Raw genomic sequence first — 23,187 nt, forward strand, 5'->3', positions numbered from 1 at the left:
GTGCATCAGCCAAAGGTGTCTGTCTTTTATAAACTTAAGGATGACATGTACTCATCTGGAAAACAAGGCCATAACTGTGGGCTGTATTTGCCTCACCATTTGTTAGGGGTATGAGGGCTAAGATTGCGCCTGAGGGCAACGAATGTATGCCTTAAAGCTACATATTGCCACCATGTGGTTAAAGAAATGACTGTGGGCTGATGCTCAGATTTAGCATCAATCATAAGACAGCCACATGACAAAATGACACATAGAATTATAATTAGGGAACCATATGAAAAGGAATGAACTTTATACATCAGTTTTCTTTGGTTTGTTTTTCTTAACAAAGCAATGTGGCTTCCTTATTAACATTTTTCTTTGTAGCTTCCAATAGAAATACCAAAACACACACAGGAGTTCAAGCACAAATATGAAAGGAAACATGCTTCAAATCCAAAAAGACTGATACACATAGAGAAAACAAAAACAACAACAAAAAAAAAGCCACAGAACAGAACTGCTGCCCTGAAAATGTTCCACAGTGCTAGAGGCTCAGTTTGACTCAGTTTGACCTTGTGGCTGCAGTATAAGTGAAGCTTAAGTCCACACTCTAGAGGACTGGAGGATTATTTGCAGTCGCTCTGGTGATTACACATGAAAACAACTGTACCTTACACAATGTGGACTTGACGGTACAAAAAGATCGCTAAAAATACCATCACACAGCTACATACAGTCAAGAGATTGCTCTGTAACCCAGTTTGTAGTAAAATTACATTTATATTCTTTTAAATTATATAAACCATTCATTTTTATTGTCATTTCATATTGGCAGCAGGGCTGTGAGCTGCAAATATGAGATCTTCTCATCTGTATTATTGTCAGTAAAAAGGGCATTATTTGGATAAACTGACAACATATTTCGTATATAAATGTTTTTAAAAAATCTAAACTTAATAAAGCAACACAACAGCAGTATTAAAAAAAAACTTTTATGTGCACTGCTGCTTATCCAAATCATGTCACATTTCTGGATCTGGACCATGTTCCCTTCGATGTTTGCGTTTCCTCCTGTATATGCGGTTTTGGAGCACATTTTCCTTTCTCTACATTTTGGTGGCCACTCTTGTGTCTATACCATGAAATGTCACAAAGTAAAAAGATCCCAAAACATAATTCCTTTAGCTACGGCTCCACTATGATTGTACAAAATATAATAACTGTATTGTTTGACGCTGTGTGTAGTATATAACACCTTAATGAGCCACGGGCTGCATTTTAGTTTTAGTTTGGTCATTGCGGCTACTGTGGCTCCATGGGTAAGGCCAACTTTGTGCTCACAATTACCACAAACAGGAACAGATTTCTGTACTTATATTCAATCATCATCAAGAGTTAAGGAGCTCATGCACCTGATTGTTTTTGATTAAATGTATCTTTAAATGGAGGTGTACAGAGCAAAGTTATAATAATGTATGGAGCCACAATAGCTCCATTATAGCAGATATTTGTGGATAAAAAATATTTGATGACAACAAAGGTGGGGTAGTGGTTAGCACTTTCGTCTTGCAGCAAAAAGATCCCCGGTTCAAATCCCGGCCTGGGCCTGGGAACTTTCTGAATGGAGTTTGCATGTTCTCCCTGTGCATGCATGGGTTTTCTCCGGGTTCTCCGGCTTCCTCCCACAGTCCAAAAATATGCTGAGGTTAACTGATTACTCTAAATTGCCCGTAGGTGTGAATGCGAGTGTGATTGTTTGTCTGTATATGTAGCCCTGCGACAGACTGGCGGCCTGTCCAGGGTGTCCCCTGCCTTCGATCGAGTCAGCTGAGATAGGCTCCAGCACCCCCGCGACCCTAGTGAGGATAAAGCGGTGTATAGAGAATGGAAGGATGGAATGATGGACAACAAAGCTTTTAATTAGACATGAAACTATTTTTCTATTTAGTCTTTATTACTTTGACATTTAATGGCATAAGAGATCGGGTTTTTGTTTATTTTTTCTACCCTCCTTTTAACCTTAACAGTGTAACAGTGTAGAAGGGAGGACGGCAGGATGCAGAGACATTCCAGCCAAAGAAAAACTCCCACACATACTGCTGTGATAAATTCCAGTAAAAGCTTTCCAACCGGCAAAAAGAGATAGCAACAACAATAGCAAGACTAATTTTCTATAAAAGTACAAAATTAACCTAGAATGCACATTAATGGCAACGTTTCTCATTTTCATATATCAAAACATATGAATCTTTTAAATATCATTTTCTCTGTTTTCTTCGTATTAAGTTTAAAACTAATTTGATGGAATCCAGGACAATCCAGGTTTGCAGAAGTTAGAAGAAAAGCATAGAAGTCAGTGAGACATGGTGTGATCCAATTGATTTAAGCTGCAGAAATAAATGAAGAAGAGAAAAAGACAAGATTAGAGTGTAAAAGAAACACTTAATGAACTTTAAATCACCAGGCCTAAGCATCAGCTCACCTCTGATTGTGACTTTGGCCACTGCCTCACTCGAACCAATGTGGTTGGAGGCCACACATTTGTATGTTCCGCCATCGCTCTGTCTAATACGAGCTATGAACAGCCTTCCATCCTTGGTCTCTGCTCTTGGAGGCATACCAGCACTGCCCTGCCGAGTCCATGTGAACTGGATGGGGTGAGAGCCGTGGGCGAGGCACTGCAGGCGAAGGGCATCTCCGGGCTGAAGCCTCACCTGGTCGGGCAGGCAGGTGGCGTACGGAGGAGCTAGATGAAGAAGGAGGTCATTACACAAGCAGTGGCAAAGAATCTGAATGTACACACTGCAAAAACTCAAAATCCTACCAAGTCTATTTGTCTTTCCTTTAGTCAAAACGTCTCATCCCACTTGATTTAAGATAAATTCACTATACAAGTGACATTTCAGCAAGATGGAGGGAATTGTTTTAAGACAATACTTCTTAAATATCTTGTTAAGTCAAACAATCTTGAAATTATCTTGTTATAACCCTCATGTTGTCCTACGAGTCAAACTGACCCATTTTAAAGTTTGAAAATGTGAGGAAAAAAAATATTCACAGTGAAAATTTCCACATTTTCAATTTTTTTGTTAAATTTTTGAACATTTTTTGATGGAAAAAAAGAAATGCTAAAATTTGGATTTTGGTTAATTTTTTGTGTGAATGTTCTTAAAGAAAATATTGGAAGTTTTACTGATGAATATGTAATCACTTTAGATATTTTTAGGATTTTTGGGAAGATTTTTACTCATTTATCAAAAATATTTACAATTTTAATTTATTTTTATTTCTTGCCAAATTAGTGTTTTTTTAAATAAAACTTTTAAGGGAAATTTTTTAAGGAATTTTCTTCCTGAAGATTTTTCACATTTTTATAAATTTGGGGATTTTTTTTGCTGAATTTTGGGATTTTTTTCAGACAATGCAACAATATTTTTTGGTGCCTTAAATGAGGACAACAGGAGGGTTAAGACACCTAAGCTTGACAGTCCTGGTAAAATATAGCTTAAGTAAGTTTTCCCAGCTAATTTTAAGATCTCAATATTATAAATATCACATCTTATTTCAGGAAATCTTACCAAGCCATTTTTCACTTGTTCTATTGGCAGATTTTTTCAAGGTAAACGTTCTTTGAAAAAAGTTTTTTTTCTTGTTTAGAGAGGGGCATTTTTACCTCCGCTAGGAGGTTATGTAATCACCGGAGTCTGTCTGTCTGTCTGTCTGTCTGTCTGTCTGTCTGTCTGTCTGTCTGTGTGTGTGTGTGTGTGTGTGTGTGTGTGTGTGTGTGTGTGTGTGTGTGTGTGTGTGTGTGTGTGCGTGTGTGTGTATGTGTGTGTGTGGATCCAGACGGTGATTCGGATCACCTCCAAAATCTAATCGATTGTTACTTTTGCTCTTCTGGACATCCTGGAAAAATTTGGTGAAAATCCGTGCATGACTTTTTGAGTTATTCTGTTAACAGACAAACAGACACACACACACACACACACACACACACACACACATAGACGGACAGACAGACAGACAGACAAACAGCATGGCAGAGGTATGCGCTCTCCGAGTGCTTTTCTAGTTTCTAGTGCGATGCTCATGTTTTTGACTCACTGTCCACCTCCATCTGCGTGTACGCCTCACTGTAGCCGTGAATGTTAGTTGCATTGCAGATGTATTGCCCCGAGTCTTGGCGCCCGACGCTGGTCAATGTCAAAACCCCACCAGCCACAGTGTGTTTCCATGGCAACGGTGCTCGAAGCTTGGACCAGGTGATGACGGGAGTAGGAGAGCCTGGAGGGAGGAACAGAAAGAAAGTGAAAACAGACAAGTGAGAACAGAGCTGATCTAAAACTTAAGCACTTAGACGTCTTACCGCTGGCCTGACACTCCATTGTGACCGTCTGTCCCTCCACCACGGTCATTTCTGTTGCGCTCACTGTAGCCACTGGTGCCCCGAGACCCCCTTCCACAACGATATCAACTTTGACCTCCGCCACCCCCTCATTATTCTCAGCCTGGCAAACATAAACTCCTGAATCTTCTGGACGCACTGCAGGCCACTGAAAATAAAACAACATTTACTAGTTGTTTTATATGTGGAAAGAAATAATGATATAGTATATGCATGAGTACATGTTTCACCTGTATGGTGTTGACATCATTTGTCTCCTTGGTAACCAGCTGCAGGGTGGAGCCTTGGCGTTTCCAGGACAATGTTGGGCGTGGTCTGCCTGAGGCCTGACAATCCACTGACACGGCATCACCAATCCTCACCCGCAGAGGTCCTGGTGGTGTCAACCGAACTTTAGGAGCATCTGATAGAGAGAGGGGGATGCAGTAACATATCGGAACAGTTTCGTATTTACACACCCAGCAGTCAGTTTGGAGCAAGTTGCCTAGCAAATCCTGAATACATTCAACATTCATTCTCTTGTAGTTCAGTTTTTGGTCTCCACCTGCTCCTGAGAGAAACATCTGGCTCTTCAGCATCTAAATTCGCCCCAGCCTGTTGCTAACTGGGTTTGTCTGGTGTTTGGTGCCAAGTATGTCATAAACAATGAATTTTCTCCCTGAAAGCTGCCGCCTGCTGTGGCCAAAAATGATGCCATGCAAAAAAGAAAAGCCGTAGGCAGCTAAACAATGAACTGAAGATCACTATAAAATCAGAATTGCAGGTTCAGGTCATAACATTCTGTGGATTTAAGAGCAACGTCTTCTACTTTGTCATCTTGTTTCCACATTATCACACCGAGTATTTCATATAAAAACAACATGAACATAAACCAGCTGCTCTAAAGCATTATCTGATGCACATAGAGACACACATAGTGCAGTTATTAGTGTGCAAAATGTGGAGTTTAAGGGGTTAAAGGTTTGAATGTTTTCAGTTTTTAGTTCAAAGGGAGTCTACATAAAATATTATTTCCCAGTTACTACTTTTGCTATTGCACACACTCAGCAGTGGAAAAACTGAAGTGTGAAGCTCACACTTGACGTTGAGTACAGCTTGGGCAGAGCTGCGGCCGGCGGAATTGATTCCCACACAGCGGTATTGGCCCTGATTTCCAGGTCGAGCGTTTGCAATCGTCAGCAAAGACCCATCAGGTCCGATATTTGCGTTGTCTGGAAGGAAAAGGGAGAATTCAGTGAAACCTCACAGATGGTGATATAGTATGAGGACCGCCTATGCTGACATGTCATCACTCCTGACCTGGTAAGGCTTGGTTGTTGGCTCTCTTCCACTCCAGCTGAACTGGCTGAGCGCCGCTCCCCACTTGGCACTTAAAACTGGCAGACTGTCCTTGGCGAATAGTAGCAACTCCAGGCACCACTGAGACAACTGGAGCCTGACCAGCCACTGAACAGACAGACAGACTGTAGATTAAACCCCTAAAAACTCATCTCTGAGTATCAAAGTTACATATTCAAAGAGTTTTTAATGGTTTAGATGTAGCTCAAGACTGATACTTCCTGGAGACAATGCAGCTCTATAAAATCCTGTCTCTCCAACCACCCCTTTGCAAAACTATTCATCACTATGCAATGGTAAGATGAAATATCAGAGTAGTTCAGCGAAGCATATTTCAGCCAGAAATTGATTCTGAAGATGAAAAATAAGGCAGAAAGCCCCCAAAATATTCACCTTCCTTTTCACCTTTTATTGCTTTGACATTGAACATCACACAACCACGTTCAATCCAATTTGCTATTTTTGATAACAATTTACAAAAAAAAAAAAAAAACCTTTTATGTCAACATGGCAACAGATTCACCTGTGACTGAACCTTACAGATACAGGTGTCTTTGCACTACAATCACTTGAAACACATTTACTGCACTGAGGCAATCTCCATTTCACTAACTTCTAGCACCAGCTGGCTGCACTTATGTTGAATCAGGTGACTCACTTTAAAAGGGGTGAAATCTCATGCAGTCATTTATTTTACATTTGGTAGTTTTAATTAACTGATATTACTTTGTAGAAAATAATTTTCACTTTGATATGAAAGAGTCTTTAATGTGAATTGATTCCATGTTGAAAAGCAATTAAAAGGAAAAAAAAAAAAAACTTCCAAGCTCACCGTCATATGGACATCTTAAAATGGTTTTAAAAAAAGTTGATTTTGACTGGATGAGGTCTTTAATGTCACACACATGCAAGAATACATGCACATACAAACCAGCTCTGTGAACCTTTAGACAGGTCTGGGTAAAATACAGTGTAAACAAACACCACCCCAAAGCAAATAACCTGAACAAATACTCAGATTGAACAGAAGTGCTGCTTGATGACAAAGGGAAAAAACAAAAAATGTACAAAAATGAGGACATGCCTTGCAAACTAAGATTAAACTACATTATATTATGAAATTAACAGGCTGGTTTATCAAAATGACACATCTGATTTGATTTGCCCAGATTTTGAGATTTATGTCTCTGTAGTGAGAAGAAATGTATTTTGTGTTGCTCTTTAAACAAGAAATATTATGTCAATAATAGCATCTCTTTCAAGTAACAATATCAACAGCTTTCTTCCAGAATATTTCTTTCACATAGAGTAATTAAAAAGAAAACATTTTATGGTGTAATCTGCGAAATATCCAAAATAATCAAGACACTATATAGTTAAAAAAAAAAAATTAAGTGCCATTTAGCTTCATCTGACCCTCTGATGCACAGAAACAGTTGTGTCCAACAGAGGAGCTGTCAACACGACAGAAACAAACATTAATTTAGTGTTACAGCAATGCAGCGTTACAGCAAATGTTATTCTGCTTTTTAAATTTAAGCAGATTAATTACCTGAATATAAGAGAGAACACAGGATCAGAACTCTGGCTGATAAATCCATGATGAGCACAGACTAGTCCCACTTTCTCTGCTGCATAAACCTTTCTGTCTGTCTCTTATCACTTTCAACCTTTAACCCTTCCCCTATTCAAATATTGTCTGCATGCTCCAGTCACGTATGAAGCATTGACGGCTTGATATTTCGGCACTCTTTTTGAAGTAATAATTGTCTGATTCTGGTGGATCTGAATGGTATCTAATGATTTTTAGGTTGCTATGCTGTTCAATTCAATTCAATTTTATTTATATAGCGCTAATTACAGGTCAAATTGTCTCAATATGCTTCACAAATAACTCATGTAACTAATATTATTTGCTCAGAGCTTGCCGGATGTATATGAGTGAACGGTACAAAAGCTGGATTTTGTGACTTTCCAATCATTTCTAAATGTGTCACATAACCGGATGATTGTGATTTTGTCACTTTACTCTTCAGCGGATTATTGTGTTTTCCAAGAAAATGATCACCCTGCAAACAAACGTTCGTGTGTTCGTATCGATCAGTGAGTTGCAGTGATAAAGGCTGATGAAACGCCGTTCTAAAGGACTCTGAAGGCACAACTGTTCTTGTTTTCACCATGTTTTTGGGGATGAAGACAGTCATTTTAGTGTGAAGCTGGGAAGAAATGGATTTTTAAAAAATACATAAATAGGCTTTTGATTTCAAAAAACTCATAAGAGCATGATTATTATTGTTCCTCACTTCAGATTAGTTCCTTCAATACTCTGTATAGTTGAATAAAATGATGGTTTTAATATTAAGGAGTGAAACCTCCCTTAAACACATTTATTTTCATTGCAGCACATTTAAAGGCATTTTTACAAACTGATAACTGCAATGTTTGCAGATTAGCTAAATGTAAGTATCTAATTGAAACACCAGACTGTCAGATCATTTTACTGATTAAATAACAGCAGTGACAAAGCTGTTTTTGCTGATTCATTTGCAGCATTACAAGAGGACTCCACTGATTTAGCCTGGCATTTTGTTGTACTGATAACCTAGTACATTGTGTAGCACTCACTGCATTATCAGATATTTTGACATGATCCACTCTGGGAGCTCTTCCAGCAAACAAATGGCATTCAGATCTGATTCCTATCTCACTTCAGCAGTTAAATTAAATCCTGAGCTCTGTTCTTCAAATGCTGCTCGACTAATTCAGGCCATAATGCTATAATGCTGGAATAATCTCATTTTCTTCATGCAATTAATTCAGTTCCTTCAGCAAAGTTTCGGGGTTGATTTTTTTACTCCCTGATGAAGTCATCTTGGATAACAGTTGTGACGATTTTGAAATAAAGGAAAAGTAATCAGAGGATTAAAAGCAGTATTCATGGTGAGTGCCTAAGTTCTGATAAAGCTGTTACATATACATGAGATAGAAATGTGTTGGGAACCTCCCCAGCATGAACGGAAGCATTAGTTTCAAAGCCGTAAGTCTCTTGTAAGTCAAAACGTGTCTACAGTTTCCATGCTTGAATCACTGATGGAGAATTACAACTTGAGAATTACAACATAACTTTGCACAATGCTGAGTGTGAGACAGCAACAGACAGGAAAAATCCTGAACAATAATCACAGACCTGCTACGAAAATGAAGATTTAGGCAAGGCAAGGCAAGGCAAATTTATTTATATAGCACATTTCAACGAGGCGATTCAAAGTGCTTTACAAGGACATTAAGAACAGAGGATGATGATTATTAAAAGAAAGAAAAACAAAAGAAAACAAAAAAAAAGTCAGAACAGTAAAGAGATCAAAAACAGAAGTCAGAAAACAGGGGCAATTATTAAAAAACAGAACAGTAAAAAGATCAAAAACAAGAGTCAGAAAACAAGGGCTGTTTAAAATAACTGTCATAAAATTAGAGTTAAAATAACTGTTAAAAGTAACTGTCATAAAACAATATTTAAATTTATTTAAAATACTTTAATCAAAAGCAGCTGAGAACAGGTACGTCTTCAGAATGGATTTAAATGTGCTGAGAGTTTCAGCTGATCTACAGTTTTCCGGGAGTTTGTTCCATATATATGGGGCATAGAAGCTGAATGCAGCTTCTCCGTGTTTGGTTTTTACTCTAGGAACAACTAGAAGATCTGATCCAGATGACCTGAGTGGTCTGGGTGGTTCATACTGAGTCAGGAGGTCTCTGATGTATTTTGGTCCTAGACCATTTAAAGCTTTGTAGACCAGCAGCAGGACTTTAAAATCTACCCTCTGAGTGACAGGAAGCCAGTGTAAGGACTTTAAAACTGGAGTGATATGATCTCTTTTCTTGGTCTTAGTGAGGACTCGGGCAGCAGAGTTTTGAATCTGCTGCAGTTGTTTGAGTGTTTTTTTTAGGTAGACCTGTAAAGATGCTGTTACAGTAATCAAGCCGACTGAAAATAAATGCATGGACTAGCTTTTCCAGGTCCTGCTGAGACATCAGCCCTTTAATTCTTGAGATATTTTTAAGTGATAGTAAGCCGACTTTGTAACTGCTTTAATGTGTTTTACTAAACACATGTGTTTTACTAAAATCTCTCAGCTTTAACTACAGTAGCAATTTCATGTCATTAAATATGAGTTACTTTACATCAACACAACAGAGGGACATTACAGTCACTGGCATGTTTTCATCTAAAAATACTAGTGTATATAAACAATATTTCATTATGAAGATATACTTGTACTGCATCTGATTAATAAAAGTAGTAAGTGTAAATTAAAAAAAACAACTTCTTGGCATTAGTAAGCTGAGTGGTTTGGGTGTATGTGCCTTCCCGGCCAGCTTGGACTCTTACTGCATGTATTTGCTAGCCTAGCCGCGCTAGACAACCCACGGCAACGAATTAAATTCTCTGCCAGGGTCGGTCTAGTTACCCTCGGTAAGCCTGGAGGTTGGATGCTCCTAAAACTGGCCGACGAATCACCATGAAGTGTAGAGTCAGAAGGCGGGCGTAACGAAGTGACGACAGAGGCGTGACGATTCTGACAGAAACAACCGGAAACAACCATAGAAACACGGATAGACAAGAAGATGGCTGCGCACAATAAACAGTTATCTTTCGACTCGGCTTTGGCCACAGCCCTTAAAGATTTGAAGCTAAAATTCAACTTGAAAGATAAACAAAGGATAAGATAAGAAAGATAAATAAGGCTTCACCGAACTCCATCAAATGTAGAACAAAAGACTAGAACCTAAAAAAATCCTGATAGACAGACAGACAGACAGAGAGAGAGACACTATTAATCCTGAGGGAAATTCAAAGATAATGTATATTTATAATTAATTGACATAATTAAAAAAGTGTAAATACAGTGTAAAGTACAAGTTAGGCTTACAGCTAACTTTACAAAAAAAACTCCTCCTTTTGCGTTATTACATATTCCTTCAGTAACCTTCTCTGAACTGAGCTGTCAAAGTTCTTTGAGGAACCCCAGAAGCAAACAGGTTTCCTTGAGGTTCTTTTGGTTCTAAGACAGCACTAAAGACTATCTAGAAAAGGAAAGGAGTACCTACAAAGAAAGGCAGAGAATCCTAGAGTTTGTGGAAGACATACTTTGGCAAATTCAGTTTGATAAGAACAACACTGTTTCAAAATATCCCAAATCCAATTAGATGCAGTGACACTGCTGAACACTAGAGGCCGCTCAAAAAGAAAACACATGATCGGCAATGAATGTGCAGAACTGATTAAACAGTTCAAATATTGCTCAACACATTGGACTTTAACTTCGATGCAGTCTCGTGTTCTCGCCAAGTCCGGTCTTGCGAGAACGACTTGACCGGACTTGGCGAGAACGCGAGAACGGACTTGCGGTCTCAGAATTGAGAAATGGCCATTGAATATATTCTGCTGTGTTTGAAGCCTCTTTGGCTGTTTTGTTAAAAGCATATAAGGAATGTGATAACCTCTTAAAAGAATATTAAATTTACACAATAAAATATAAAATAAAATCACAGAAATAGAAGCCAACTGAAACCCAGATGCTTTCTGAAGCAACACCACAGGATGCACAAGCTTAACAAGTAAAAATGTGTTTATTTGTTTTTGGTTATGTGAGGTTTAACCTGTACTTTTCTCCTAAAAAAAGACAACATCACAATATCTGTTTCAATATCTAAAAAAAAGTAAAACATGCATGTTTTTTGTACTTTTTGGGTGTTACAATGTCACAATACAAAACAATGAATCCACCACTGCTGTAAAACCACATACAGACCCAAACCCCTTCAGAGGGAAGACATGAAATTATTGTAAAATTGATTTGTTAAAATGTGAAGGGGTAAAAAGGAAACTCCTGGTAGATGTGTGGAAAGGCACCACAAGGCAAAATAAAAAGAAAGAGTTTTTTGGGAGTTCCGGTAGAGTCCATTTGTGACTCAGCTGGAAGTCGACCCACAGTTTGAGTTCATGTACACTGTACCCCAAGCCTCCATCCACCTGATGAAAGATACATTCAGACAGGGACAGGATATTAGCTGTGAAGGTCAAATATGCAGTAATACAAATGAATTTGTTTAGTACAGTATACATTTATAGTATCCACTTGCTTCTGATTATTCCTAGTAATTTCTGAATTATAAATACAACAATTCCTCTAATCAGTCAGTACATGTTGATTTTTGCTGAATGACACAACTGCCTGACTATGCAGACACTTGACCTATCATGGCATGAAATCCTAAATGTTTGCCAAACATATAGTCTTTGCAGGGATGTTGACATGTTGAAATGAAACCATTTGCACAATAATTAAATAATAACTAAAATCAACAAATAAAGGATTTTAGTTTAACTGTTTCCTAAAAATGTTCTGCAACAGCCCAATGTACAGATCCAGTTAGTGACTTAGTGTAATAAATGTAAACAAATTACATCAAAAGTGACTTCCGAACATGTGAACGGTACCACATGCTGTTGACATGTCATTCCAGTGTGTAGCTATAGCAACAATATGCAGCAACAACAGCTACTCACACAGACAGTGAGGAGGAAGAACAGCACCTCCAAGTGGTTTCTCAAAGCCTTTCATCAGGCGTGTAACATAAAGCTGGGTATCCTCCTGTTGGGAGTTCAGAGAACATGCCAGAATCAGAATTTAAACGCACAATAAAAAAAATTTTTTTAAAAATTTAACTACTTCAAATTTTATCCCGGTCTTCAAGAGAGAGCAGTTTCCCTGCTGCTAACACTGTTTGTTGATTTTTCTATTATTTTTAACAAAAATTAGGCTCAACAGTAACTCCAAATTGCCTGTGAATCTAATATCTGCATGAAAATAGTGTAAAAGACGTAGGAAAGATGTGTGGGTTCAGGAACAAAAACTGAGGGTTGAAAACCGATTATTTACTCCTGTTCAGTGTGAGAGAGAGTCTTTGACAACTGACTCATGACACCTCAAAACATCTCAACAAAAACACACCAGTCTCTTTCATTAGTTGACAACTTCCACAAAATGTTTGTGACATGTTGCGACTAAATGATGCAAAACCCTCACTGTCCTACTTGTGCAACCCACGGACAGATCCGCAGTCATTTTTCTTCTGCTTTTAAGATTTTTCCAACACAAGACAACCAGTATCATCCACACCACGAGGGAAACAATTATCTCTTCACATTCTTGGTAATGATAGTTGGAGCCTGGCATCACACAGGCTGTGAAAGATGGGAAGCTGTGATGGCTGAGGGGCAAACTTATAATTAGTAGTGTCTCTCAGCCAAGAAGTGAAACTAATTTCACAAATCTGCTCATGACTTAAATAAGTGAGAATCCCCACTTTAACTGCTGACTTGTATAATCCTAGTCATTATGAGAATGAATGCCAAACCATTTCTCATGTGTATTTTGTAAACAAAAAAATCCATAAACTAACAAATGCACCCAAAGCAAACTGCATCAATAATTGCAAACACACAAACCAATAGAATAAGTTCGCAGTGGCACAAAACTTAAGTCAACAACTGCTTGGATAAGTAATTGAAGACATATGGTAATTAATGTGCTATCTTAATAATTAAACTGTTGGAGATGATCTGTGATATCTGCACCTTGATACAGAAACAATACAGACATCAAGGTCATGTCAAAATCAGATAATTTCATCTTGTCCTGACTATGATTAGAACAGTATATGACATTACAGACTGCTGTGTAAACGACTGCTTTTAGTGCATGGTTTTAAATTATTGGGCAACAAAATAGTCCGCAAGATTTCACGGGAACATTTCAAAATAACCTCTCTCCTGCTTTCATGTGAAAAAAATCCGGTCTTATACAGAAAAGGAAACCGAGCAGCTCTAATGAATGCCAAGAAGCTGATGTAACCTCTGAAAGATCACCGACACGATTATTTATGTGCTCTTCTTTACCACACAAAACAGGTAACCTTTGCCATGTAGCAAACGTGAGCCAACACACTAGACCAGAATTGCAGAGAAGGTTCGACAGTTCAAGACAACAAAAGGAGCAACAGGACATTGCATTTCTCTCATGTTCACTTTTCTTCTAAATCGGGTGTTTTCATTTGGTTAATTCAGTCAAATGAAGTCAGAGGTGAGTGAACTGGAGGAAGGAGTGCAGGGAGGAAGAATTTCACCTAAAGCACAATGTGGCGACTAAGTTGCTCCCATCCGTTTTGATGAAATCATATGTGCGTGTTTGGTACCTGAGTTTGGCGTCGCTGGAGAGTTGGCTGAGCTTGCCACTGAAGACACACTTACAGCATCTCCAGCTGCTTTCATGGCATAAACGTTCACCTCCTCCTGGTACTTTGCAATGTTCTTCTTGTACCGAATCCTCTTGTTTCCAAACCAGTTGGCCACCTGAGAGAAGTCAAGAGATTCAGCTGGAGTCTTTACAATAAATCACGTACATATGTGTGTTCTGATCAGTTTTTTTTAGAATTGAAAATCCTGTCTTCGACATCCCTACCTGAGCAACAGAGATGCAGCATTTCTTGGCCAGCTCCTCCTTAGTCTCCTCATTGGGGTATGGGTTTGCCAGATGGGAGTAAAAATATTCATTCAAAGTCTCTACTGCCTGCTTGCTGAAGTTCCTTCGTTGTCGCCTGACAGTAAAGGACAATCAAGGAAATAAAAGGTCAGAAAAGAGCAAATACTCTTCTTCACAGTGTTGTAAATATGTTCTAAACCAACCTGGCATCCAGGAACCTGGAACGCAGGATCATGACTGCTTCACATGTGCTCTGCTTTAACTGCATCTGGATGGAGCTGAACTTTCGGTGAACGATCCCCACCATTCGCTCGATCTCTTTGGGTGAGATGGGACGCGTACGGGACTGTTCCCTCAGCAGGTTCATCACATGGCTGGTGAATTCATTGCACGCCTGTATGAGACAAAGAGATGTGACTGAAGGTGGGCAAAGAAAGCTCTTCACTCAAATTTATTTGGCAGCATGACCGCTTCCATCACCATCCATCTCAAACCACCAGGGGCTTTCTGCTAGACCATCTGTCATTTGCTTCAATCTTTTTTTTATCATAACTGTAGATATTTAAAATGGTATCTGTGAAATTTTAATGACTGATTTATCAAATATGTTTTTCTTTTAAACTGACTTCTGCATGATTGTTCTTTTGTTGCTAATGTGTGCTTAAAGATGGGACTTTTGATTATGGCTTAATTTTTTTTAAATTCAACTAGTCCAAATCAGAGACTATTTGACCGACTTGTCTAATATTGCAGATTATGAAATAAAGACATGGTGAGCAATAACAGGGGACATTTCAGGTTTTAATATTTAATAGTTCCTGAGATACTGTTGTTCAAATATAGCTTCAAATTACAATGTGTGAAACAAAGAGCTGGAAGTGGGTGAAAGGGCAACTTTGAACAAATTATTTTTTCAGAAAGTATTTAATATACTTAATATAAAATTTCACAAGCATTTTTAGAAATATCCATACTTTATGCTCTGAGAATTCCAGGCAAATCAGAGATAGTCGAATCCTTCGATAGTCGAAACTTGCTTTTCAGTTTACAGCTTTACCTGTTCATATTTGTCCAGCTCAGCGTGGTAAATTTGTCGTATCTGACTGAGCTTCTCTCTGTACTCGGCATGTTCTAAGGTCCCATCTTCAGGTGATCCACCGGCTGCTGCGGCGACCACTGCTGCAGAGGCTCCGCCCCTTTCTGGACCAGCAACCCCTTCTGCTAACAGCATGTTGTCCAGTCGCATTAGGTGAGGTTCTGGAGAGTCCTTTTCTTGGACGCCCTGAATACTGAGGGCTGTGGGGAAGGACAGGAAGTGTCACAGCCACATCAGATCCAAAAAGCAATGAGGTAAAGTTCATGTTCAAATCCAGATGTTCTAGTTAAAATCGAGCTTTATTTACTATAGCTGCCTGCTCACTTACTCACCTACTGCTGTACTTTCCTCAATTCCTAGAATTCTTTTGGCTTTCTAGGGTTTTATTTGGCAGTGCTACAGGTTTCAGCACTAAAAACTACTTGGACCATTCAGAGCTTACAGCTTTATAGTCTCACACTGTGGCGCATCATTTAATCAGTGGAACTGAAACGAGAATAGACTCCAAAATGAGACACATTTGGCTGAAAAGCGCCGAGGAAACAAGGAGCAGAATAACATGACATGTTCTGCTTATGTAACGCAATTCATTCAGAATTTCTGGCTCTGTCATGTAGAGCTAGGAAAACAGGATACACACTGTATGAGGCATTACAACCCCCACTGACATCCAAACTTTTAAGCTGCTTCCAAATAGTGTAATTTGTGGAGATCAGCGTGTTTTATGGTGCCATATTTAAAATGGGTTCATTGAGAATTTACATAATTAGTAGCTTCTTTCTGAAGTCAGTGTTTTAACTTTTGATCACTGGATCACAATTTAACGCACAAATATAGTCACATTGTCAACTTAATTTGTGATTTAAGACATGAAAGAATCACAGAGAGCAAGATGTTGCTGAATATAAATGAGGTTTGCTTCGCATTTAGTGTCACTGCTTTTGGTCACACTGTACAAAACAACATCATTTTGTAATAAGTGAATTTGCTGTTTCAGAACCCTCTATAATGTAGATGTTATACAGATTTTTTTTCTTTTTGAGCAGAGTTTTCTTAGAAACCATCAGAGAGCAATACAAGACCCACACACACAGTTTCCATACTAAAATGAACTTCTTCCATTTTGTTTCCTAGTCCCATATTCCCCCCTCAACATACGTCACTAAAATGTATGTTGTCTGTAACCACACCCAAAGAATTGAAAGTCAAATACTAGCTGCTTAACACTCAAGAAAGAAGCCGGAGATTTACAAAGGAATCAAGTTTTCTCTGCAACACAGCAACAGAAAAACCCCTCGCTGGTTCGGATCTACAGGCTATGCAGGCAAACTTGAGGGAAAACTAGTTAAGCAGTCCAGGAAGAGCACCAACATAAATATTGGATGACACAAGACAAGCTCAGTTACAGCTCTGTTTGTGCGGCTGCGTTTGCTGGAGGCGGTAAAGTAACTTAAGCAGAGTCTGTTTTTCTGTACACTGGAGCTACTGGAGTGAAGAACGCAAGAGAAAAAGAGCAAGAAGACTGACAACAAAAACACTGAGAGGAGGGAGGTTTACATTAACAAAAACATGGTAGCGATGCCGGTTTTCATTGGTATGCACGAGACACACATAACGCATGCATCCCCACACACACAGCTGCTAACTGACAGCGGCTCTCAAGGAGCCACTAAAGACGCTGTGAAAAATGAAAGCTCACTTGAGAGGTCGTTCATTTGCACAGTTATGCAAATGAGGTGGCAATTAAAAGGTCAGTCCATTGATCGACTACCATTTATAATCCACAAAGACGCCAATGACAGCATCCACATCAGACTCACCTCAATAGCACACACACACACACACACACACCTTTAAACACTAATGAACTGTGATGTCCTCAAATTTCAGCGATCTGTCAGACACACCAGTAATTTCCTGGTAATACAATACTGAAGTGCTGCTTCGATATTTACAGTTATATAATGAATCACTGAACAGGCGAACGTGCCAGATTATCAACTACTGCTGATACAGTCCAATCTACGAGCTAAAGTCAGAAATCAAAAGTCTGCAGACCACAGCTGTACATCACTTTTGTTTGCATCAAGTGTGAAGAGCACCAGCCCACGTCATCAACGCGATTAATTCAGCAAACACCTGACCTCTGTGCCCCTGCAGCTGGATTATACGGCCTCCAGATGCTGCCTGATGGGCTGTTTCATGAAAAATTACAGCAGTACCTCCCACATAGCACCTTAAGAATGATCTGATTTTGTATGTACAATAACTTAATTATATTTATCAAAGCATGCATAGCTTTACCTTTATACTATGACTGTTTGCAGACTTACAGGCCCTTGAAGTACATAGCAGTGGGTGGAAATGCTGTGCTTTCCAATTTGCATAATCCTTTCTAGCATTTTTGAGCCCTCGTAAATTCGTAACTACACTGGATACACAAATTAAATTTTTATGGATGAAATACGCTCTTGAGCTCTCATGAAAACTACAACCAACACTGTCCCCTTTCCACTGAATAAAAAAAGCTGCAACCAATATAGTTCTTGTTTCTATGTCTAGATGAGCTTTTTCAAATCTTCAGAAATGAAACTTCCAAAAAAAAGCAGCCAAATTAATTTTGCATTTAGTCGAGATGTCGCATTGAAATCTAAATTTTGTTCAATTTATCTATGATTAACTTTGAGCATCAGTATCATGGAATATGTAATAGTTTTTATAGCAAAACTGCAGCAGTTTAATCTCTATGACTTTAAGTCATGGAAACAAGTGTTGATACTCTGGATCTGGATTTTTTGATAATTTACTGGGGTAAATTTTAAAAAAGCATTCTGGGTAAACTTTCAGGAGCACTATGTGGCTTAGGTGGTTGGTCACAACAATTGAAAGTTGTCGTATTTATTTGCATTTTGATACCAGGCTCATCTTCTAGTCACGATTCCTTCTGTTGACAAACAATTTTCTAACATAGTCACGTTGTAACTCTCGTAAAATGTAAAATTTGAGTTTCTGTTTACTTCAGGAATTAAAACCGCGATAATTACTGCATAATCATTGCCCTTGCCCAAGAGAAACATCACCAATAAATGTGTTTTTGCAAGTTCGACAGTGTGCAGGAGTCGGCTTGAAACTTTTTCAAAATAAAACTACGCATTCACAAACCATTTCTAAGAATGTAGAACTATAGCAGAAACAAATAGCCATAGTTGGGTGATCCATAGACCAATAGGGAAGTCATAAAGTGCTGGTTTCAAGCTCTTCCTGGGATTTGTTCATGTTAAAAAGATATAGATGACACCAGCCTTAGCTTTTAATCATCTTCACCGTTCTGAAGAAGATGATTTAGGACTGAAGGGAGGAACAATCCCACTTTCTCAAGTTTCCCACTTTCCAGATAAAGACAAACACTCACTAAACTGTAGAGAACTCAGATGAGAAAAGACTACAAATATTGACCCATTCTTTCTGAGTAAATGCTGCAGTGGGAGGAACACACAGCTGATCATGCAGACAAATGCAACAGAATACGTTTAAGTGTTGAAGAAAGGTCAAAATCATCCACTCGTTCCTCCATCTCTGCAATTTTCCCTTTTCTCTTGTATGTATTCAACCTCTTTTTGGCACCTTTCTCTTACTCTCTCATGACAGATTCCCTAAATTCGGGCTGTAAAGGCGGGAAAGGCTGAATGACAGAGTGTCGGCAAGGCAGCTGTTTTCCCTGGAAACTCTGAATCTCTCCAAGTTCTGCCAATGCCATGTGTCCTGTTTCCAGGCTTAGTGAATAAAATGAGGCAATAACAAGGACTCACACTTGACTCACACCTCTCTGTGCTTTGTGTGAAAGGAGTTTTCTACGCTTAAGTGTAGATTTCCCACCTTGTGAAATACACATTTTTGAAAAGAATCACAACTGTGCATTAAAAAAAGGTGGGAATGAATTAGAAGGAAGGAGTTGATATTTAGGTATCTGTATCAACCATCAGTTCACGATGTAAATAACACACGATTACAGCTACTTAAACATTGCATCATCTCAACACTTTCCTAATGTTAATCACCCAGATCAGAAGATTCCTGCTGGTCCCATGAATTTCTCAGTCAAAAGCGTCTCTCGTTATGACGCTCCTCCTGCAGTAGCGCTTCAAACCCTTTTCACCATCTGAGCATTTGGAGGAGACCGTCACCAAAAAACCACCAAGGCAGCGAGCAGAGGGTGAGTTTTAGAAAAATCCCATCACAAATTGAAGACGCTAGAGTGCGACACACTGAGCACAAGAGCAAGAGAGGGAGAAAGAGAGACATTAATGCATTAATATCAAGCAGCAGCTGGATAACGAAGGCTGGGAAAAAATGTAGCTGGTCTTCTATACAATCCGTTTGTGCGTCTCCAATCTCTCTCTCGGTCTCTGTCACAGTTGTGTCATCATGTGGCTCACATTCAAAGGTATGAAGAGTGATTTACATTTCCAAAACTTCCCCCTTAAAATCCCTTATCCTTATAATCGCAGCCTGACCTAATGAAAGCTTTAAGATAGAAAAGAATGTTTTAAAATAATGCATGTTTAACCTCACCAATTCACTGAAGGAGTAAAATGCTCAATCTTATCTGCATGTAACCTTTTTCTTCACTGCTTCATGTAAAAAATGGAAAAAGAAAGTGACAAATAGAAATCCTACCTGACTTTTCTTTGATCTCACACAGAACATCGAAGAGGGCGGTCTTCATTCTGTGGCAATTTAAGGCATGTTTCCTTTAAAGGAAAATCAAAGCATAAGACTGAGGCACGGACTGTTATTCCAAGCAGTTCTCTGTTAACACATACAGACTAGAGGCCCTGACACCCATCATTTCTTAGACACACAGTCCAGACAGTTACACATTCTTCATTCTTCAGGTTACTCAGCACAATAACACCTATGTATCTCTGACACAGCTCTTTCGGTAATTATGTAAAACCGCTTCAATGACTTTCTGTTATCTGAAATATAAAATTGAATTTGCTGAAGCAAAGTGTAAGCATGTACATGTGGAAATACTTATGGTTTGGACTATATAGGATGTCGTTGGGTTCAGCAGGGTGAGTGTGTAACCAGACCTGTTTAGGACTTTGACTGAAAACAGGCCTGAGCACATAGCTGACATTCAAACTTACTGAAGAGTAGAGTAGAGTAGAGTAGAGTAGAGTAGAGTAGAGTAGAGTAGAGTAGAGTAGAGTAGAGTAGAGTAGAGTAGATACATATGAATTGTAAGGTGCCAGATTCTCCAGATATCACTCCAGTCAACCACCTGTGGGACGTGCTGGACAAACAAATCCAATCCATGGAGGTCCCACCTCACAGCTTATAGGACTTAAAGGATCTGCTGCTAATATCTTGGTGCCAGATACCACAACACACCTTCAAAGGTCTAGTGGAGTCCAGTCCTCCATGGGTCAGGGCTGTTTTGGCAGCAAAAGGGGGACCAACACAATATTAGGCAGGTGGTCATAATGTTATGCCTGATCAGTGTATATACGTACGAAATGTCAGATGTCAACAAGTAGATTGATTCAGTCTCAACAGAAAACAACCTTCTGAAGGGGAAAAAGGAAGTTTGAACTCCAAGTTAATTTCTTGGCAATGAAGAGCTGGCACAAGGAAGAGATAAAACGGTAAACAGAAAAGTCAATTTTGGCTTGTGTACTTTAGCTGGATGAGATTTTAAATAAAAGAGTGGTAGAGAATTAACTGAGGAAGCACAAAGGAAACACAGGCTGATAAACCCAAAGATTGAAAAAACTAACTAGTCCAAGGTGGAAATATATATACATTTGTAAAAAGTTACACTGAAATAGAAAACCATGGGGTCATTTTTGAAGCCTTACGGCAGTGTATTTCACAAACTGATCCCAGTGCCTTACTGTGAATATAAACCAAAACTCTGCACCGCCACCTGCTCAGCCATGAGACACACTCCGCTGCATGTGCTGCAGACAGTGTTAACAGTATTTTAAACATGTGATGACACCGTTTCCAAGTCACCTTAAACATCATATTATATTATGTTAAAGACAGTTTTCAATTTGGTGCATATTGGACAACATATATGCTGATATTGTTTTGATGTATTGTTGTTTGTATGGCATATGACAGTTTTCCTCGTGTCACTATTTTCAGCCAACTGTTGGTACAGTGTAATGGTGTTTTACATGAACAACAATGCATTAAAACTATTAATATATCCCCTACCCATGTACATCACAATATTACAAATGTAAACGGACCGAAGTCTTTGGTTTTATTTACAATTTCTAGGATTTTCAGCTAACTACTGCACTCGAAACTTGAGTTTACAAGTCAGTTGTTATTGTAATGTGTAGGAGCTGCTGGAAAATACTGTAAAAGACAGAACCACGCTTAAAAAGAACCAAGATGCTTGTGCGTTGATGGTAGGGGATGGGAGTCGTGGTCATAGTGGTCAAACAGGCTTTCTGCAGCAGATCCTCTCATTATGAAACCAATGGGCAGTTTCACATCAGCTACATGTCCCTGATCCTTCACCTTCTAAGTCAAGCTCTCCAATGACTATTATCATCTCAAACCTCTGCCCTCTGGCTATTTCCAGTACTTGGTCATTATTCAGACAGTCCATCAATAGCAAAACCTCATAGCAATTCATTAAGAGTGAACTGGTGTTGCTCTGGAGACTAGGGATGGTTTGAGGTGCATTAAGTTGCAGTGGAAGTAAGGATTGGTGGAAATTATATTTCCCCTGTGCAGACTTAGAGTGCATTTCTTTTATTACCTGGCCTGAGCCTCCTCTAGGCTCTCATCTGTGATGGCCATGACCTGCTGAAGGACGTCACCGATGTCCTGGTGATGATTCTGGTGTTTTCTAAAACCATCAGGGTCTCCAACATCTTCTCCAGATAGACCAACATGACCGGACATGGAGTGGGCCTCCATACCTCCTGTGTGGCGCTTATCCCAGAGTGGAGTAAAATTTGGGCAGCAGGTATCAACAAAGGGTGATTCCTTCTCCAACTATTAGCACTTAAAGTAAAAAACAAAAAACAAAAACAAAGAAAAGTGCTTCAGCAGGAGCAGAAAGACAAATTCCAGCAAGCAGACTCACAATTTACTTAGATTAAAAAAAAAAAAAAAAAAAAAAAAAAAATTTGAGAAAACCCAACTCAACTGGACCTCTACAGGTTGAAGTTCTTCTCTGGCATGAAAAGTTCACCATGTGTTATAGTCAGGTGCTTATGTTTATCCAATGGTGTGTGCACTAAAAATTTTAAAAATGAGAAATGTGTTGTTTTCCTGAAAAATGGGCTCTCTCTCTAATCAATAAAGTGACAACATTTTTCCAAACTGGCTTGTCAGAAGCTCAAACCTCCTTTCTCTAACCCCTGTGTCTAAATATAAGCTGTTATAACCGCCATAAATAAGAAACTGCTTTTCCTTTTGTATTACTGGTATGAATTGCGGTAAAGCTTCATATCTCATAACCTGGGAGTGAGTCTTCTGCTGTCGAGCTCTCTGTTTTTATCCACGAATGCCTGCACGGCTACTAAAAGTGCCAACGGACAGAATCACCTAAAACACGCTGCAGAGAAAATACTTCCTAAAGCACCTCCTCCATGTGTTTCGGTCCGAGCCTCCCACGACCAGATTTCTATCATGTGTTGTTGTTCATTTCCCGTTTTTATTCACCAACACGGTTGTCTCGGTGCTGCTCCACTCTGCTACTCCACTGTCAAGTTACATAACATGGAGGCAAGACTTCCGTTTTAGACCTTCACGTACAAAACCGGAATTGAAACCCAAGCTTCCAAACC

At 39.1% G+C, this 23,187-nt stretch overlaps 2 protein-coding genes across 8 annotated transcripts; both read right to left on the minus strand.

Annotated features, from left to right (window-relative positions):
* Positions 1 to 1,915: 1,915 nt before the first annotated feature.
* Positions 1,916 to 7,436, minus strand: LOC110948064 (basement membrane-specific heparan sulfate proteoglycan core protein-like). The gene is made up of 8 exons (XM_022189439.2): positions 7,278 to 7,436; positions 5,687 to 5,833; positions 5,464 to 5,598; positions 4,618 to 4,790; positions 4,349 to 4,535; positions 4,087 to 4,266; positions 2,465 to 2,728; positions 1,916 to 2,369 (listed from the first exon to the last, which is right to left on the minus strand). Exons 1-8 carry the CDS (start codon positions 7,324 to 7,326, stop codon positions 2,365 to 2,367), a joined length of 1,140 nt encoding a protein of 379 aa, XP_022045131.2. The 5' UTR covers positions 7,327 to 7,436; the 3' UTR covers positions 1,916 to 2,364.
* A 1,488-nt stretch (positions 7,437 to 8,924) lies between these two features.
* LOC110948065 (pre-B-cell leukemia transcription factor 1-like) lies at positions 8,925 to 23,130 on the minus strand. Of its 7 annotated transcripts, XM_022189440.2 has the most exons (9): positions 22,983 to 23,130; positions 22,152 to 22,390; positions 20,045 to 20,118; positions 15,329 to 15,567; positions 14,475 to 14,665; positions 14,251 to 14,386; positions 13,985 to 14,141; positions 12,297 to 12,381; positions 8,925 to 11,759 (listed from the first exon to the last, which is right to left on the minus strand). In XM_022189440.2, exons 1-8 carry the CDS (start codon positions 22,989 to 22,991, stop codon positions 12,338 to 12,340), a joined length of 1,089 nt encoding a protein of 362 aa, XP_022045132.1. In that variant the 5' UTR covers positions 22,992 to 23,130; the 3' UTR covers positions 8,925 to 11,759; positions 12,297 to 12,337. The 7 variants fall into 7 exon arrangements, with proteins under 7 accessions (XP_022045132.1, XP_051801671.1, XP_022045133.2 ...); XM_051945711.1 differs by lacking the exons at positions 8,925 to 11,759; positions 12,297 to 12,381 and having other exon boundaries at positions 12,388 to 14,141; XM_022189441.2 differs by lacking the exons at positions 8,925 to 11,759; positions 12,297 to 12,381 and having other exon boundaries at positions 12,388 to 14,141; positions 22,152 to 22,399.
* Between the last annotated feature and the right edge of the window lie 57 nt (positions 23,131 to 23,187).

Source organism: Acanthochromis polyacanthus, chromosome 3, assembly GCF_021347895.1.
Source record: "Acanthochromis polyacanthus isolate Apoly-LR-REF ecotype Palm Island chromosome 3, KAUST_Apoly_ChrSc, whole genome shotgun sequence".
NCBI lineage: Eukaryota > Metazoa > Chordata > Actinopteri > Pomacentridae > Acanthochromis > Acanthochromis polyacanthus.

Coding starts and splice junctions, on each gene's coding strand:
- LOC110948064 (XM_022189439.2), bottom strand. CDS start 7,326: ATGGATTTATCAGCCAGAGTTCTGATCCTGTGTTCTCTCTTATATTCA. Junction 4,791..5,463: donor AGCTGTACTCAACGTCAAGT/GTGAGCTTCACA, acceptor TCTCTCTATCAG/ATGCTCCTAAAGTTCGGTTG. Junction 2,729..4,086: donor CACGCAGATGGAGGTGGACA/GTGAGTCAAAAA, acceptor TTCTTCATCTAG/CTCCTCCGTACGCCACCTGC.
- LOC110948065 (XM_051945711.1), bottom strand. Junction 14,666..15,328: donor AGCTGGACAAATATGAACAG/GTAAAGCTGTAA, acceptor TGTCTCATACAG/GCGTGCAATGAATTCACCAG. Junction 14,142..14,250: donor GCTGCATCTCTGTTGCTCAG/GTAGGGATGTCG, acceptor GACTTCTCTCAG/GTGGCCAACTGGTTTGGAAA.